Source organism: Lissotriton vulgaris, chromosome 3_1, assembly GCF_964263255.1.
Source record: "Lissotriton vulgaris chromosome 3_1, aLisVul1.2, whole genome shotgun sequence".
Lineage (NCBI taxonomy): Eukaryota > Metazoa > Chordata > Amphibia > Caudata > Salamandridae > Lissotriton > Lissotriton vulgaris.
In genome coordinates this window covers 1103952022-1103971933 of record NC_141689.1, presented here as the reverse complement: position 1 = coordinate 1103971933, position 19912 = coordinate 1103952022, and the positions used below count along the sequence as shown (strand labels likewise).

General features: G+C 46.3%; 1 protein-coding gene across 2 annotated transcripts in view; it reads left to right on the top strand.

Annotated features, from left to right (window-relative positions):
• The window catches only part of LOC147727491 (alcohol dehydrogenase E chain-like), a 523815-nt gene that overhangs the window by 203147 nt on the left and 300756 nt on the right, over positions 1–19912 (top strand). For both annotated transcript variants that reach the window (XM_086961567.1, XM_086961568.1), the window contains exons 4-5: positions 2119–2206; positions 13062–13281. In XM_086961567.1, the coding sequence (XP_086817693.1) occupies positions 2119–2206; positions 13062–13281 (308 nt within the window). The remainder of the gene's footprint in view (positions 1–2118; positions 2207–13061; positions 13282–19912) is intronic.

Genomic DNA, 19912 nt, shown 5'->3' with positions numbered 1-19912 from the left:
TTTTCCAGGGAATACGTGGCTATTCCTGAAGAAGGAGCTGGTTCGCTGAAACGCGCGTCGAATTCACTATTGTGCCACTTGTTGTTTTCTCTTAATTTTGTGATTTTGTGTTAATAATATTGTCAGATTTGGTCCATATTGCATATGGAAATAAGTCTTTTTTAATGAAACATGTATTATTAAATGTAATTGTGTCAATAAAAAGCAGAACCACAGTTGTTTTTGTGTTGCCTCTCCTACTTCTCATTGTACAGACATAATTATGTAATTGCCTAGGTTGTTATTTCACATATATATTTGTCCCTGACCTAGGAATTTCATGAATTTTTTATTCAGGGGGTCCTTGGTATATACACTGTTAATAAACTGTGTGCATTCTAACACCACAAAAGTCTTGGTGTCCATGATTGATGGAGAAGGTGAACAGCGGGAGGGCCCAGGGGATGCTTGCACAGCTGGGTGAGAGTTAAGCAATACTGAGACATTTTACAGAGCTCTAACACACCACCTCTCTTGTGATCAACAGCATCGACTTGTATCCTAGTTATGAGCCCTCTACTGCACTTAACATTGAATGAGGCTGAATGTGTTTCAATGTCATGTTGAAGCAAAGATCCTCTTTCTTTTAAGATAGCTCATGGGGTTAATATCTGCAGAGAGATCTTCTCAACGTAAAAGTTCATACTTTCAAATGTTTGGGGCTGGCTGGGGGTGAGGTTGTTGAATGTCGACCCAACTTGACTCAAATTTCCATTGTTCCATGGATAATAAAAATATTACGACTGAGTATAGTGTTAACAACATTTGATGTTAAATATAATGCAATCAATGTATATACATGTTATGTATTTCTCCTACGTACTTAAGTACTAATGTAAACTCGTAGAGAAATGAGTAAGACGAGGCCCTGATTTGTTTTTGCAAGCAGTCAGGTTTCTGGGCATTGTCAAAAGAGCATGAAAAAAACCTAACAATGTATCACTTAGCTAAGCACATGCCACAAAAACCATTGCCTGCAGGCTACATTTTGTGATAAAATGTTAGTAGTTAATGGGATTTGGGAGATTTTTACATTGACTTTACAGCAGAAGTAACAGTTGCAGTATGATTGATGGATTTTAATTTTGACATTTGGGATCATCTACCTCAAGTGGTTCAGCTAGAAACCTCTGACGGCCATACTGTACATGTGTGTGCATGCGTGTGTGTGTGTATGATTCCTATTACACTGTTGCTGTTTGTGTTCTTCCTGGTCAATTTATGATGGTAGCATGCACTGTTGTTATAGGTACTACATCTGTAAGCAAAGCTTAAATGCTGATGCCCTGTCTGTTTTGTGTGTGACAGAATCGTGTGTCTTCTTCTGTACTCCACCTGTGAGTCTTGCTCCACTGATGCTTTACCTACCCTGTTCTAGGTAAGTATAGGACTTGTCTAACTAACAGAAGGCAGGATGTTTTTCAACTAGGCCCTACGAAGGTTTATGGATAGCCTATTAAGAGACAAATCACCCTTCTAATGATCACACCTAAGTCATTCATTTACACAAACATAAACATGGAATGGTTTCTTTGGCAGTACAAAACTAAGCCCAGGGAGCAATGAACTGACCCCTACCTTTGGGCTCCAGGGTAGCGTGCTACTTGCCGTAAAGTGCTTCAATGCCTCATCAGGAGTAGTATGCTTAATATAAATGCAATTTCAATGAAATTACATTGCCGGAAGAACATAGTATTTGAGTAGGAGGCATAAAAAGACAGATTAACATACATAGTACAGGACACACAAAAGATGTTAACCTCTCCTCAGTCAGCTGCTACAGTTCTACACATCCATGGAGGCCTATGAGCATGTCATTTATGGACAGTATTTTGATAGCATACATTTTAAAATGGTTGAAACTGAAAAGGTGATTTTTTTTTCTGGTGATTATACAACATATTCTTCTTCATAAATGGCACCACCCTAGCAGGATCTCATGGGGCACATTTCTTGTATGTGTGTTGCTAGAGAGAGCTGTGGGTACAGGTAATGAACTGTAAACATATGTTGATAATTCTGTTTTAACCTGCTTGCTGTATCTGTCGTTTCAGATTACATTCAGTTTTGTATCCATAGGTGATAAAGTCCTCCCATTCCCTGTGCCACAGTGTGGAGAGTGTCGATACTGCAAGGGTCCAAATGGCAACATCTGTGTTAAGATTGAGTATGTTTGTGTATGCAGTTTAATTTTCTAAACTGAACTTTCACTCCTTTATCCTCATTACCCCCTCCTATGTCCTCCTCGTCCCAGTCCTTACATTAGTGAGGCTATCCCACCTACAGACAGACCATCTAGAACACTAGTCTTTTTTTAATTTTAACTATATAAACCCCTCCTATCCATCGCGAGGCCTGTTTTTTTTCCTGTCCAACTGAGGGCTGTCGGAATGTGTGGTATCTTGCTTCTGGGTGATGTAAATGTTTTTTCTTTATTGCTTTACAAGTTTTTGTACATTTTCATGTTTTTTTATGTGTGTAGACCTTACCGTTGTGTCAGTGGTTCGTATCCCTGCTTCCCCGCTTACCACACATGTGCTTGACTGGGGTGGGCAGCTATTTCTGCAGTCGGGGACCGATCGTGGTTCTTGTAGCACCTGGCTCCTGCAGCCATGCCTTTTGTGTATGTGGATGTAATGAACAGAAATAAGTCCATTCTTTGTGATTTAAATGATGTAGTATTTTTTCAAGAAGTATTGATGAATAGAGCCCCACCAGGAGCGGTTTGAAACTATAAAGGGAAATAGTACCTGCTGAAGATCATTAGTACGCTCCGATGGTCTTGAGGAAAAGCGAAGTATAAACAGAAGGCACGCCGGAGATCTGTTGAATACCTGACTAGAAAAACAGTGAAAGCGTGCCTATCGCTGTAGAAAATGCAGATGTGAAATAGGCAAATCCAAAATAAAGCGTGCCTATCGCTGTAATGAGGATGGTAAAATGACGTAGGGAGATGGAATAAAGAAGATTGCACATGATGTGATGTGAAGTGCCAAACTAAAATGGCTGCACGTCGACGTGAAGGATGCCGGGTGGCTCTCAGTATCACCGTGCTTCAAATTAATCCTCAAGGGGTAGAAAGGCTGACTCACGTCATAAAGGAGGATGCCGAGATCAGCGAGGCACGGGACATCAGTGAGGCTGCATGTGCTGTGAACGTGCGCTTTCTGTGAAGCTCGAGCGCAGTTTGAAATTGGCAGGGCGGTTTACCTGCCATGTAAAGAAGGCAAGTATAGACATATTAAAAATAATAATAAAAATAAATAAATAAAATGCCACCGCTATGTGCCGAGCCACGATGGGTGCAACAGTACGGAAAATAAAGCACTCTGGTAAACGCAGCAAAAAAGATGGGCTCACCTGCCGTGCGGTTCATACAGGGGCTGCACCTTACCTTTAAGTCCGATACTAGACTTGTGCGCTGTAGGTTGTCAGCAATGTGGAAAGTGTACTTAGGCTGCTGGCAACTCAAGAAATGAAGTCTTGAATACATTGAAGAGCAGGCAAGGCGGCTGACACGCGATGCAGCTGACATCTGTAGTGCAGGGTGATCTGTGTCACAGGAACACGGATGAAGGCAGGTGCTAGCATGAAGGCAGTTCACAGTTGTCCGTAAATTGAGGAATCTGCCGATGGTAAATGGCACAATTGAAGTTTAGGGCGGCCGATGACAGGTCACTGGTGGGGCTCGTGGTGCCATTAGAGAGCTGCTGATGAATTTGAATATTGAGGTAGCTTGAAAATTGACGCGCAGGGTGTTTCCAAATCGTCGCCAATGTAATGAACAGAAATAAGTCCATTCTTTGTGATTTAAATGATGTCGTATTTATTCAAGAAGTATTGATGAATAGAGCCCCACCAGGAGCGGTCTGCGTTCTGCTCAGCCCATTCAGCAACTGATCACATCCAACCAACATTCTAACATTCCACATTCTCTACACGTCACACATCCTGGCTGAGCAGTACACGACAGTGGACAAAGGAGAAATGGCAGGGCTGTCTTTTAGCTTTCCAAGTTCCGTGGATTTTGAGACTTGGTTGCTAGGAGATGGTATATATAGCAATTTGTCCCTGGTCACTTCCTCATTTGGCTTTCTGTTCTTTTTCTACTGCCATAGGGGATGAATAGTTGGTCCCGGTGCTTGCCAAATCAATTTCCAGGAGGATGACCTGTCACAGATCTCCAGGTTGTATTTGCAGGATATGATTAATTCTGCAGTTCCGGCTGCATTGAATGAGCCTTCTGCGAAGAAGTTGAAAGGGGATGAAGATCAGGACCTGGGCAATTTCCCAAAGGGTAAATATGTCCAGGGCGAGTCTTTTCGGACATGTTGGCCCATATTTGTGAGGTTCTGGGATTTAATCCTAAATCTTTTGTGGATGATGGCTTTTATACCCAGTACAGCACCTCGGTGGTGGATGATTTGCCCCTGCATGATGTCATTAAGGAGATTTTGGCTAAGAAATAGCTTTTGGTCAACAAGCAGGGGATTCCTCGCTTTTTGAGAAAGAGGTAACAGTTGGCGCAGTTTGATGACCAGTTTCCTCAAGTTCCTAAGGCCAATTCCATTTTGCCCTCGTTGGCTTCTACTTTGTCTTCAGAGAGGCTTCCCTTTTTGATCCTGTTGAGTTTAAGGTGGAGGTTGCCTTGAAGCTGTCATACGAGTGTCTCATTTTGAGATCCGGGCTAGCACTTACGTCCTTATTAAGGATTTAGAGAAATTATTTGTCTTCAGGATCAAAGGGATCCCACTCCTATCTTGGCGCAGGTGGAGGTCTTGGTGCAATTTCTGTCTGACGTCACTTTTGATATCCAGTGGACCTTCCCATCAGTGGCCAAAGCAGGGGTGGCTGGTAGAAGGTCACTGTGGAAAAAATCTTGGCATCTTGAGGCTGCACAGAAGGCCTTGATTCATAAGCTGCGTTTTGAGGGTCCCAGACTTTATGGGGACGTATTGATGATGCAGCTTTCTTCAAAGGAGAAAAAGTTACGGAAAATGTTCCAATGTGGGCTGAAGAGGAAATCATTTTTCCATAAGTAGAACTATCAAGGCATTCTCTCCTCTTCTCAGCCCTTTTGTGGCCGGCCCATGGTTGGGGGACCTGCTTTGACCAACAAGTCCCGGCCTCATCTGCAGCAGCGACTATGCCAGAGTGGGGCCCAGCTCTGTTTATTCCAGGATCAGTGGTACAGCCTGATTTCTGACCAGTGGGTCCGGTCAGTCATCAGTCAGGGATACCTATTCCATTCAGGTGCCCTCCCTATCACTCTTGGGTTACCCCTTTGTCAAACAACCCTGTGAAAAGTGCTGCTATGTTCTCTGGAGTGAAAACTTTGCTTGCAAAGGGTGCTATTCTCCAAGTGTCAGAGGCAGAATGGGGCCCAGGCTTCTATTCAACGCTTTTCTTGGTTCCAAAACAAGGTGGTTCTTACCGCCCAATTCTGAATCTCAAGGCTCTGAACAGGATAATGCAGTAGATCACTTTCGGATGTACTCATTGCAGTCCATCATTCCCTTCATCCAACAAGGTGATTTTCTGGCTTCCCTAGACTTGAAAGACACTATTTTCACATGCCTGTATATCACAAAAGCCAGCGGTTCCTGCAGCTTGCAGTAGACAGGGTTCAGTACTAGTCTCAAGTGTTACCCTTTGGCCTCTCTACCTCTCCCAGGAATTTACCAAGGTATTGGCTCCTGCTGTGGGGGTTTTGCAGCTTCAGAGTTTCTTTGTGTTTCCCTCTATTGATGATTGTTTGATTTCTGCTTCCTCTCTTCCTAAGGCTCTTCTTTGAGTAGAAGCAGCCATGGACATGTTCCAAGGTCTGGGTTTCAAGTTGAATGTGGCAACATCTCACCTGGTCCCTATTCTGCAGTTTATCTGTGGTCTTTGTGACACCCAGTTGGGGGAGGTGTTTCTCCCACCCGCTCGCATCACTTCGATGTAGCATCTTCTGATGGATCTCCTGAATCAGCAGTCTGCTCCAGCCTGGAATTGGTTGCTGTTCCAGGGATTGATGGCTGCGACCATGGCGGTGGTTCCCTGGGTTCATCTGCACCTACGACCTCTGGTGAACCATTGGGACCCCTGACTTGCGAATTATGATTATCTGGTTCCTCCTTCCCCTGTTCTGATTCAGGATTTGAGCTGGTGGCTCTACACTCCCAATCTGGAGAGAGGGGGGTCCGCTTCCAGCTTCCTTCTCCCCTGTTACTGACAACCAATGCCAGTCTTTGGTGAGACGCTGCCGTCTTTGGAGGCACAGAGTCAGTGGAATCAGGCAGTCAGCACCTGTTCCTCGAATTGTCGGGAGTTGGCAGCCATTTGGCAGGCTATGCAGTTTTTTCAGGTTCACCGATAGCGGGCAAATCTGTTGGTTTGTACCAACAATCAGTAGGCTCGCCGGTCCTCTGATTTGTTCCTGGGCCGATTATCACCTCAGAGCATTGAGCGACGTTTCGTTTCAGTGTTAATTGAATTTACATGCAGAGTGCGCTTCTTACCCTCTGATCTCATTAATAAATGTGGAGGCGAAAGTTCTCACCAAGGCACTGGCAAATATATTGAATCCTGTTCTCTCATCGGTAATACAGCTGGACCAATCGGGATTCATGCCCCATAGAAACAACCACCACAACTTACGCAGACTCTATGGAGTACTTCACCTAATGGATAATCCAGAGGCTCAGCAGACGACAGTGATGTCATTAGATGCAACAATGGCGTTTGACAGTACAGAGTGGCCATACTTATTTATGGTACTCCAAAAATTGGGTTCAGGTCCTAACTTTAGTGGGTGGGTCTGACTACTATACGAGAGTCCCAGGGCTCAAGTGTGAGTTAACGGTGCATTATTCAGGTCCTTCAAGTTAGGGAGAGGCACAAGACAGGGCTGCCCCGTGTGCCCGCTGCTCTTAGCGCTCGTACTGGAGCCACACGCACATTGGGTCTGGAGGGATCCAATGATTTGGGGTATAAGTGCTCCGTGGGGGGGTGGGAAAAATGCATATTGCTGTATGTGGATGATATTCTTTTATATCTAGCTAGACCGTATTACTCAATGGCGAGGGTGCGTCACATCTTTAAGCTTTTTGGCAGCTATTCGGAATATAGCATCAATAGGGCTAAATCAGTAATATTCACACTCTCGGGCCCCCGCCCAGGATACCAGCCAATTGCGCAACCCCGGTAGTAACAGAGGGGTTTAAATACTTGGGCATATACATTGTAAGAGATCCTGTAACGTTTATACAGAAAATCCCAGATACCCAGATGGAGTGCCTAAACGCTGATGTACGTCACCGGCATGCCCTCCCGTTGTCATTGATGGGTAGGGTGGCCCTGCCTCGCCTTCTCTATTTCCTACAGAACATCCCTTATCGAGTCTCCCCAGAAATTAAACAAAAAATATCCCACGAAGTAAGATTGTTACTATGGCAAGGGGGTTCACTTAGCATAGCGCTTATCAAATTGCAGCGCAGGGTATACGATGGAGGCTTGGCCTTCCCAGACATCAGGCTTTATTATCGGGCCTCCCAGCTTCTGGTTATAAACAACTGGGTGTATGCAGACCCGGGTGAACCAGCATACAGGGTGGACAGAGCCGGTATGCCAGGGGGTCATTATGCTTCATTCCTTTCCATTCCATTCACTTCGTCAGTTACGGTCGCTCCCTCCTGCCCCTGCTCTCTCCTGCCTCAAGCTGGGTATCGTTTGCACAGATCCGCTGCTAACCACAGAAATTGTCATTCGCTGCATTATTTGTGTATTTTTCACCTGTATTGTCCTGCCTTGAGATCGTGTGCCCGTATTTGTTGTTAATTGCTGCATTATTTATCTGTTTGTTTATACCCCTGCATTAGCTGCCTTGAGATCGTGTGCCCGTGTTTGTTGTTAATTGCTGCATTATTTATCTGTTTGTTTATACCCCTGCATTAGCTGCCTTGAGATCGTGTGCCCGTGTTTGTTGTTAATTGCTTCATTGTCTGTTTATTTTTGCTCCCTGCATTGGCATTTGTGTGGCTGCCCCGCGTAGTTATTTGGTCGGTTTCACCCAACCCGGTTGGCGCTTCCGCCCCAGCCGCCATTGCTGTTGTTGTTGCCCAGAGCCCGCCCCCTCCACCACGCACCCGCCTCCCAGCTGCTCCTCCCTCGCCCCTCCCCCCTCCCACTTATGACAGATGCTCTTGCGTGCAGCGTTCACGCGCAGCGGTCGCGCCCCATGCGCGCCGAAGGTGCGCCAAAGGTAAGCCCGTCTACGCCCGTCCGCGCCTGGACCGCGCCCAGCGCCAGACCCCCTGGCCCTTGTACCACCTACCCCACCCGGATTACATACGACGCCACCACCCTCTTAGCCCTAAACCCCGGCCGTCTCCCCAACTGCGTCCAAGCCGTTCCTAGACACACCCATGGACCCTTCTCCTGCAACTCCTTCAAGTATGACGGCACCAAGACCAACTCCTCACCCACTAACACCAAACAGAGATCTGACACCAACCACCTAAAATGCATCCTGCTCAACACCCGCTCGGTCCACAGACACGCCATCGACCTTTGGAATCTACTAGACACCATCTCTCCGGACGTCGCCTTCCTAACAGAAACATGGATGAACGCCTCTTCTACCCCAGACATCACCATTGCCATCCCGGAAGGCTACAAGATCATCCGTAAGGACCGCACCGACCAAACAGGAGGAGGCATCGCTATCGTCCATAAGAACTCCATCCGCATCTCAACCAGCTCAGACGTCAACCTTACCAGCGCCGAACACCTTCACTTCCAGATCCACACCGATCCCAAGACCACACTCAGAGGCACCCTCCTCTACCGACCACCAGGATCCCGTGCACAATTCACTGAAGACATCACTGATTTTATCACCCCACACGCCCTCCCCTCCGAGGAATACATTCTACTGGGAGACCTCAACTTTCACCTGGAAAAGAGCAATGACAGCAACGCCACCACCCTTCTGGATAATCTCGCCAACCTCGGACTCAAACAACTTGTCACTACCCCCACCCACATCGCAGGTCACATACTCGACCCTATCTTCACCTCCAGCAAACATGTCTCCTTCAGTCACACCACAACTCTACATTGGACGGACCACAGCTGCGTTCACTTTAGCTACAATAAGACCACAACTCACAACCATCCTCAACCTACTCTGCGAAGACCCTGGAACAAAATCACCATCGACCAGATCTCCTCATCGCTTCTTCAAAACCCCCCTGTCCACTCCTCAAACCCCGACCAAGCAGCCATTAACCTCACCCAATGGCTATCGAACAGCGCCGACATCCTAGCACCGTTGAAAAAACGCCAAATCAAGCTAGGCAGCAAGAACGCCTCCTGGTTCAACGACGATCTTAAGAAATCTAAGAAACTCTGTCGCTCCCTCTAAAAGGCCTGGAAAAAAGACCCAAACACCAGCACCAGGGACGCCTTCAAAAACGCCACCCGCACACACCACCAACTAATCCGGTCTGCCAAGAAAGCCGCACTCAAAGACCGACTAGATAACAACGCCCACAACAGCAAGGAATTATTCAACATCGTCAAAGAGTTTACCAACCCTTCAGCCAACTCCAATGACATCACCCCCTCTCAAGCCCTCTGCAACTCCCTAGCTTCTTTTTTCCACAACAAAATCGCAGACATCCACAACAGCTTCGACAACCGACCCGGAGACCAACCCACCCAACCCTCTGCAGGACCTTCACCCCCCTTGAACATCCTTAATGACTGGAACCCAATCTCCACTGAGGACACCATCCGCCTGATGAACTCCATCCACTCAGGATCCCCCACAGACCCATGCCCTCACCACATCTTCAACAAAGCAGACTCCATCATAGCACCACACCTCCGAGACGTCATCAACTGCTCCTTCAACTCCGCCACCTTCCCGGAAAGCTGGAAACATGCCGAACTCAGCGCCCTTCTGAAAAAACCCACAGCTGACCCCACCGAACTCAAAAACTACCGCCCCATCGCGCTCCTTCCATTCCCGGCCAAAGTCATTGAGAAAGCTGTCAACAACCAGCTCGCCGCATCCCTCGAAACCAACAAATCCCTCGACTCCTCACAGTCCAGCTTCCGAGCCAAACACAGCACTGAGACCGCCCTCATCGCAGCCACAGACGACATTCGAACTCTACTGGACCATGGAGACACAGTCGCCCTCATCCTCCTCGACCTCTCTGCAGCCTTCGACACAGTCTGTCATAGCACCCTATTACAGCGCCTCAGAAACATCGGAATCCAAGGAAAAGCACTGGATTGGATCACCTCGTTCCTCACCGGAAGAACCCAAAGAGTCCGCCTCCCACCATTCAAGTCTGAAGCCACTGAAGTCATCTGCGGCGTGCCACAAGGATCTTCACTCAGCCCCACCCTCTTCAACGTATACATGAGCCCCCTCGCGGTCATCGCACGCCAACACAACCTCAACATCATCTCATACGCTGATGACACTCAACTGATCCTATCACTCACCAAAGACCCGAACACGGCCAAAACCAACCTACATGAAGGAATGAAAGAAGTAGCCGAGTGGATGAAGCACAGCTGACTAAAACTGAACTCAGACAAAACCGAAGTCCTTATCCTAGGTACCTCCCCCTCCGCCTGGAATGACTCTTGGTGGCCAGAGGCCCTTGGAAAAGCACCCATCCCGACGGACCACGCACGGAACCTGGGCGTCATCCTGGATTCTTCACTCTCTATGTACAGACAAGTCAACGCCGTTTCATCATCCTGCTTCAATATTCTTCGCATGCTCAAAAAAACATTTTGCTGGATCCCCACGAAACTAGAAAAAATGTCACCCACGCTCTGGTCACGAGCCGCCTGGACTACGGAAACACCCTATACGCCGGTACCACCGCAAAACTCCAGAAAAAACTCCAACGCATTCAGAACGCTTCAGCCAGACTCATACTAGACATCCCGCGTAAAGACCACATCTCTGGTCACCTGAAAAACCTCCACTGGCTCCCCGTCAATAAAAGGATTACTTTCCGCCTCCTAACCCACGCTCACAAAGCACTCTACGAACTTGGACCCGATTGCCTTAACACACGACTCTCCTTCTACACCCGCTCCCGCCAGCTACGATCCTCCAACCAAGCCCTTGCTACTGTACCTCGCATCAACAAAACCACCATGGGAGGTAGATCTTTCTCCTACCTGGCAGCTAAAACCTGGAACTCACTTCCCACTCACATTCGCCTCACTCAGAACCACCTAGCATTCAGAAAGCAACTTAAAACTTGGATATTCGACAAGTAATTCCCCCACCCTTCTTCAAGCGCCTTGAGACCCTCTGGGTATGTAGTGCGCTATATAAATCATTTGACTTGACTTGACTTGACTCTAGAAGAAGGCGGCTGGAGTGCCCATCACAAATCTGGGTGGTGGTGGAGTGTTCGAGGGAAGCAAATAAGCTACCAGGTTGGTCTGGAAAGTTGACTAGCCAAACTCCAATATGGGAAGGTGATCTCTTGAAGGAGGTTGTTTACAGAGACAAGGGAACCCAAAGGTAATGTAGTAGGGACCTTGGGCGCTTAATTGCTGCTAAAGACAGGGGTCCCTAGAACATGAAAATTGAAAGCTTGAATCAACATGTGCTAAATAGCCAATATGTTCTTTGTCCAGCCGGACAGGAATTTATTTCGTCAAATATAAAGAAATAACATGGAATTGAAAGTGATGTCAAGGGGGCACAGCCTGTGACCCACAGACAACAAGACGAACAACAATTTTCAGGCAAAAAAGAGCGAAGCAGTCTGTTTCCTAGTATTCAGTAGACAAACTTAATTAAATCATGGTACCATTGTGCAATACATTCTGGGTATTAAGAGACATATGGTACATAGGTGTCGACGTTTTGATGCAAAGACTTTTGATGTGTGGCGTCATCTTCAGGACAGTATTATAAAGCATGCCTGTCTTGAATTCATACAGTTGCCAAAGGGATGCCAATCGTTATTGAAGGGGTGAGGCAGACAGTGCAAATTGTGGGTGAAACAGGGGATTCAATCCATCGCGCGTGATGTGGACCCAGGGTTAATCGGGTATGTAATTATCATGGAAATGAATGGATGCCGTCGCGGTTGGCAATATACGGCAGTTTTGAGATAATACTCAAGTTAGAGCTCAAGTTAGAGCGCTCGATCGGCGTGGTTCTGCGGTGACCGCAGAACCACGCCGATCGAGCGCTCTAACTTGAGTATTATCTCAAAACTGCCGTAAATCGCAATCCGCGACGGCCTTATCGCCTCAATGTTTTACATGTCTCTGTGGACAATTTTGCTTTTGCCGTTTACAAGGCTGCTTTATTTTTGTTTAAACTTTGTATAAGGGAAGGATCCCTGGTGTCCTGCTTTTTCTTGGTGTTTTGGGTTGTGAGGTCCTCACTAATGTGAAGACTGGGCCAAGGAGGATATTTGAGGGGGTAATGTGTTGTTACTTACCTGTAATCTTCATTACCCCGATTAAGGTCCTGCTCGTCCCAGTCCTGTTCCCTCCCTCCTTCCTGCTATGGTTGTGTCTGGTCATGTTACTAAAAGGCATGGTAGTAGGTGGGAAGGGTTTATATAGTTAAAATAAAAAAAAAGACTAGCATTCTAGATGACCTGTTGGGAGATGGTGTCACATTATGAGTTTGGCAGAACTGTATCCATGGGGTGAATACCCCCTTGCCTCGTTACAAGTTTTTCCATCACCTGGTAAAACAATACGTTTTCTATTTACATTTTCTTCCTGCTCACAGCAGGTGAACACGTCACTGGGAAGAACCATTAAATCCTGAAGCATGTGCCGCAAAATAATTGGGATCTCCTGCATTGTATTCCTCATTCTGAGAACTTAAGCTCTTGATATCCAGCAACTGGATTGGAGATATTCATCAATTCCATCCCCTGTAGCTTTAACTCTAAATTCTAGGCTTCATGTAAGGAGGCTTTTTGAAACATGCAGATGCATCTAAACCTGCTGTTCATTTTTCCTTTCAGAGCTGGGAAACCTACTGGACTGATGGATGATAACACCAGCAGGTTTAGCTGCAAAGGGAAGCTGATTCACAACTTTTATTACACCAGCACCTTCACAGAGTACACGGTTGTCAATGAAATTTCCGTGGTAAAAATCGATGCTGCCGCCCCTCTGGAGAGAGTTTGTCTGCTTGGATGTGGATTTTCCACTGGATACGGATCTGCAATTAACACTGCCAAGGTAATGACCCCCACGTATTTGAAATATGCAATTGTAACATGAAAAACATACAAATGTGTTTATTTTCAGGACTTTATGGACAATAACATGTTATATTACCCCAAGGGTTTTGCACAAAAAGGCAGAGAAAGGATGGAGGAGGGACAGTGATTCAAAGACTCTCAAAAGAGTAGGATTTTAGGTATTTCAGAAAGTAAGGAGATTTGAATTGTGCATTACCTGTTGCAAGCCATACCTTGTTCTTTTTGATTAATTTGACTATGTCCCTCACCCGCAGAAAAAAAGTACTTGGTAGGAGCTCACATTGCTTGGTGCTAAAAACGAATGGGGTCATCTGCGCTACCATTGATTCTCTTTTAGTTACTTCATTGCCAATGCTGTTTTCAATCATTACGACATAGAAGAGGCTTGAGGCTTCTAGCTGAGGGAATATGCTATGGCTGCTTGTTAGACCTGGCATCATTGGCATGGGTCTCCCTTCCCCTCTACTCTTCCTGTCTTGTATGTTGGCTGGATGTAGATGTTCTGGGCGCTGTGCCACTGCTAATCAGTGCCACAGCGTGAAATGCCCCCTGTATATAAACGACTGTGTGAATAAGGATAACCCTAATGCCTACATCTGTGTAGCCTGTTCGTTAAGGATTACTTTCTATCACCCTATCCAGCCCTAGGAACCCAATAGGAACTTCGAGTTTGATATGTTTATGCTCAGGAAATTGAAGACCACCTTTTAGTAAGGACCGTTTATATCTCACATGTTTTGAAATACCTTTCCTGAAATCGCTGTAGTTTCTCGCCTAAAGCTTTACTGCGGGCTGTTGCGAGTATGTAGATTGGACGTCTGTTTTTGAAGCAGGAGGGCCAGCTGGGTCAGACCTGGCTGGAGAGAGATCGGTGTTCAGAGCGTGGAGAGGGGTGACTCTGATCCGAGCACGGCTGTGCCTGGCAAGGTGAATGATGGCTCCACCTCCCACTGGGTGTCTAAAAGTAGACCCCCTCATTCTGAAAGGGCAGGATGTCACTTGGTAAATCAAGTGCTGCCCAACCCCACCAAACTGGTTCTGACTGGAGTCAGTGATTTGCGACCTTAGAGAACAAAGGGCCCGATTCACAGAATGATCTTAAGACTAAATCCTAAACTTACTACTATTTTGGTATTCACAGAATGCAGAATCACACACTGCCTCTGAGATAGGCCTAACTGCTCGTGCTACGTTACCACAGGGTTGAGCAGGGGTTATCAAAGGGGGTGGCCCTCTTGACTTACTTAGGAAGAAGGGTCCCTATTTGGACTGTGGCACCAGCCATTGCCAACTAGATACTACAATTTCTAAAATTGGCAGTCAGCAGTGAGGATCAGGACTTGCCTTTATGATCCACGTACGATAACTGGTAAACACCACTGGTGAGTGTAGACCAAGCTCAGCCACAAATTCTTTTTTTATTTGTTTGGTTGGTTGTATTAGTAGTGACTTGTTGATAGTAGCCATGAGTACTGCTAGAAGAGGAAGGCCAACGTCCAATGCTTCAGAGGATCTCACCTTTGAGGAGGAAAGATTAAATACCTATACTGCCAGACAGCTAAGTAATTTTGTAAGCAATTTGCGGTCCCCGTGATAGGTCTCTCTAGGAAGGAGGAGTACCATAAGGCACTGAAGGCATGGTGGGAAGCACGAGAGTCTGCTGGGGATGAGTAAGAGAACGCTGGAGGGCAGCCCGGATGATGCAGTAAAGAGGGATGGAGATGGAACAACCTCCAATCCAGGTATTAGTATATCCCAAATGAGCCTGACCCCAGAAGAGCTGGAGAACAGGGAGAGAGATAGGAGGCATAGTTTGGAGAAGGCTAAATTGGAAGGTCAGAAGGACCTTGAGAGTAAGAAGTTAGACATTGAGAAGAATCGATTGTCAATTGAACTTGAGAAATTTAAAATGGAGCATGAGAGAATGTTGAGGGTGATAGAGTCCGGGGCGAGGAGTGTCCCGGTCTCCCCCTCTGGTGGCAGCATACCTTTAGTAACTCCTGAGAGTAGAGTTTATATTCCTAAAGATGTCATTAAGGATTTTCACAAGAGTGAGGATATTGGGCAATGGTTTGCCACATATGAGATAGCAATGGTGCCCCACCATATATTAATGATATATTACTGTCTATTTTTAAATGAATTACTAAATAACCATCCCTGTGTTTGTGTTTGGATTTGTGTGATGTGCACCTAATGGAAGTATGTCACTCACACATGTAGCCAATGATGTTCCAATGTGTTATTGCCTCGCAGATTCAGAAATGGCAGGACGAAAAAATAAATAGTGTAGGTGTTGTGTCCTGTCATACTGTGTTGGTCTGGCAGAATCACAAGTAGTGTAATTGTATTGACAGCAAATTATAAACACTATGCCCCACAATTGTTTTGAAACTAAAATCCCTTCTCAGGAACAACCTCGAAAATGTGTGCGCTGTGTGTGTTTGTGTGCAATGGTGTATCAAGGTGGAAATATATATGTTAATTCTCCTGATTTGAAAATGTTGCTGGTAATATTTTCACAGCCAAAGGATCTGTTTCACCCATGGAAGTATATCTGTTGGCTTATGAATTTCTTCGGACCACAAAGCACTAAAAGTGATGGATCAAGTAATGTAACAAATTTGTACTATAGCTACATAAGTTCACACTAATAGAGCAAATGGCAGGTATACACCAGCCATAACAATATTCAAAGTCAAATAATACACATTCATAATAAGGCACATTGACATTCTTCATCAACATTGAAATTTCACTTACATACATTTTCTGATAGAAATTTTACTGTACAGGTCTGTTGGACCAAGTCAGTCTTTCAAACATAATTAGGTCTCGTACAGAAAAGGGCCACATTTCCATTCCTATGTGTTAGTCTAAGTTCATCCAGACAACTAGCCATGGTGAAAACAATATCTGAAGGATGATTATTCCAAAGTGAAATATCCATGTCAGATCTCAAACAATGTAAATGTTTAATAAGCAACTGGGCATGCAATTCATGACTAACTATGTAATGCTGTGGCATACCATGTAGACAACCAAGCGCACCTTAGTTGAAAGTATATCACATTTAATTGTGAGTGTCAAACTTACTGTCACTATTCCACCAACCCATAGATCTCAATATGGCGGTAACAGTCTCATTTAAAGTTAAAGACATTGTACACATTTAGGGCCCGATGTTGGTGGCCCAAATACAGGTCGGTAACAGTGAAATTCGGTAAATTTCACCGTTACCTACCAGTATTTAGGCATGCCTGATGTAGGGAAGGAATCCGTAATAAGGAATCAGTAAATACCGATTCCTTATTACCTATTACTAATTTGCCGATTGGGATTTACCGAACACCCAAATACCGAATCGGTAAATAAGAAACGGTAAAAACGAGAGAAGAGAGGTAGAAAAATTCGGTAATACCGAATTTCCTAAAAATCGGTATTTAGGAGTTAGTAATTAACACTGACTGAAAGCAGGTGGTAATCAGGTGCAGTGTATTTAAGCAGTCCCAAAATCCAACAGTGTGATCACTATGGCGGCACTCTATGTAATTGCAAGGCGGCTATGGCTATGGCTACAGGAGTGAGGATCTGGAGACGGGAGGAGGGCGTTTACAGACAGCGCATCACACTCTTCCAACTGACTTGGGCAAAGATCCATGAAAGGTACAGGCTACACCCCACACCATCCTGGACCTGATAAGGGACCTGCACCCAGTCCTGGAGCATCCAACACCAAGGGTGCACGCTATACCACCACATGTGCAGGTGCTCTGTAACCTACACCTACTTGCATCTGGCAGTTACCAGGGGGTCATAGCTGCGGTAGGTGGGGTGTCACAGAGTTGCCTGTCCTGTTTCTTTAACAAGTTCCTGGATGCCATGATGCAGAGAATGCATCACTACATAAGCTTCCCAAGCACACAGGCCGAGCTGCTGAAAACCAAGACAGACTTTTACCAAAAGGCACAGTTCCTGCATGTTATAGGGTGCATTGATCGGACACACATTCCAATCTGCCCACCTGCAACCACTGAGTACATCTACAGAAACCAAAAATCCACCCACTCCATGAATGTGCAGGTAATCTGCTATGCAGCCAACTTAATCACTGACATTGTGGCCAAATTTCCATGAAGCACCCACGACTCATACATTTTCCAGAACAGTGGGATCTCCACACGCCTGGCTGTGGAAGAATTTGGTGAAGGATACCTGCGAGGTAAATCACTGTGACACATCCTGATGTATACTGCAGATTAATGTGTTGGTGTTTGTTATTAATGGCACTCTCTTTCTCACCTAGGTGATAGTGCCTATGCTCTGCGGTCATTCATCCTCACTCCTTACCTAAACCCATCAACCCCAAGTGAGAGACGATACAATGTGGCACACAAATCACCATGTAACGTTATGGAGCACACGTTTGTTTTATTGAAAAGCAGGTTCCGCTGCCGCCAAAAAAGCAGAGGCGCACATCAGTACACACCCATCATCTGCTGCAAAATCATCGCAACTTGTGCTATGCTGCACAACCTTGCCACAAAGAAAGGTACAGAAGTTGATTTAACAGACTCTAAGGACGATAATGATGAATTTGCACAGCCAGAGCCCAACGCAGCAGGAGTAGCACTAGCACCATATGGGATACGGGCTGAGATCACACACAACTATTTTTGAGTAAGTAAGGAGACACAGCCAGTTGTTGCATTTGAATGACGTAGTTTAATATTTTGGCACTACGCCACTACACGAAGGGCTCAATTTGCCAGTCCTATTTGGAACCACCCTACGAGGATGTCATGGGTTAAGTCACCCAGTTAAGTACACAAAGTGTGGCTTGCATTAACGCCTGCAGCCACGCACAACTATGCTGGATTCCCTTTGCAGAGTATTGTCACTGACAATCGATCCATTGACAGCCCCATGATGTCTGCTGCTCCTCCTGGTCTCAGTGGCAGGGGGCATTATACTGCTGCAACTTGTCGTCTCCTCACTGTCCCCCACATCACCTGCACCAGTATTGGCAGCCTGAGTAGTTAGGAGCACTTTAATTGCAGTTCTTACTTTAACAAGCCCTCTTGAAACATCCCAGCTGCAGTGTGTCATCCCTTCCTGCATGGCCACAGAGTGCCTGCAGAGCAGAGAAGTGGCAGTGGAGAGGCAGTTCACCGCTTTTGTATGATTCTCCATCTTCTGCCTCTCCCTGCGCCTTGCCATCCTGTCCTCATCAAGCTTGCTGCACAGCAGAATCACTGACTGGACATGTCCCTCGTGCCTTCAGCCATTTCCTTCATGCCCTCAGCCATCGTCGGGGTCATTGAGCAGATGCCCTTCTCTATGTTCTGCATGTTTGCATTCAGGTGTCTCATCGGCTGCTGTACTGATTGTATTGCTTTCCCTTGCAGGCGCTGAACCTTTACCATGTTCGCCTCCAGCCCTGCAAACACACCATGCTCCTCACCCTGCAAAGGGGAACTGGGTTCCCTAGCCCTGCGGCATCGGGCACCTGTGTGTGATTGCTCTGTGGTGAACTGCGATCCTGCATTATTGCCATCCACTGCACTGGCACTGTCGACATTTCTCCACCCCTGCCGTCTTCCAAGGACAACTCCAAATCTTGGAGTCTGGCAACTGCATGCCTCCTGGGTCTTGTTACTGCCGGTGGTGATGCTGCTGGTGATGCTGGCAGTGGTGGTGATGCTGGCAGTGGTGGTGATGCCAGTGGTGGTGGTGTGGTGTGACCTGCACTTGCAATGGCCCCCTTCGATCTCTCCTTCCGGGGTGCCCTTCCTGCCTTGTTATGTACAGACCTGCGCGATGTCTCGCCTGTGGACACAAATTTTACATTAGCTCACTAGTCTGGCAGCACTACTTAACAATAATACATTTTCATTTCTGCCAAGCTATCTTTCTATCCTCTGCTTGCTTATCACTGTGGGATGACTGTCATGATAGGTGGTTACACTGACTACACCTCCCATAATGCATTGCTGGTGATTAGTAAAACCTGTACTGGAGTGGGATTCACACTGCCTCATTGGGGAATGGGGTTAGGGAGTGGGGGGGGGGGCGCAGATTGGTGTGCATGCTTCTTACCTTGTTTGTTGGCAGCTCTGGCTGAGTTGTCTGCATCCCCGATTCCGCTGACGCTGTCAGGCTCAATGGTGGACTCCACTAGCTGTTCCAGTGCAGTCAGTGCAGGTGCCCTGTTTCTTCCTCCTTCTGTCAGGCTGGCTTGTTTTTTCCTCTCAGCCATCTTCTTCTTCGTGAGGCTCCTGACATCGTACCACCTTTTTTTAGTACCTCAATTTCACGGGGGTCACTCCAATCGTGTTCACATGTGCCTGTATTCCAAGCCATATTTTCCTTTTCTCTGTTTCTGGCACTTGGAAGGACTGTTTCCCAAACAGCTTTGTGTGCTGTTTAACCACCTCTTCAATCAGGATCTGCAGCTACCTTTCGCTGAATTTTAGCTTTCTTTTCCTTTCAGCACCTTCTTTTTCTGTCTCCTTGTTGGCCATTATGCAGTTCTTTCAGGAAAAGTTCTTACAGTTGCTCCTGTGTTCTCCTCTGCACTCCCTGCCTCTCCAAAAGGTTCTGACTCA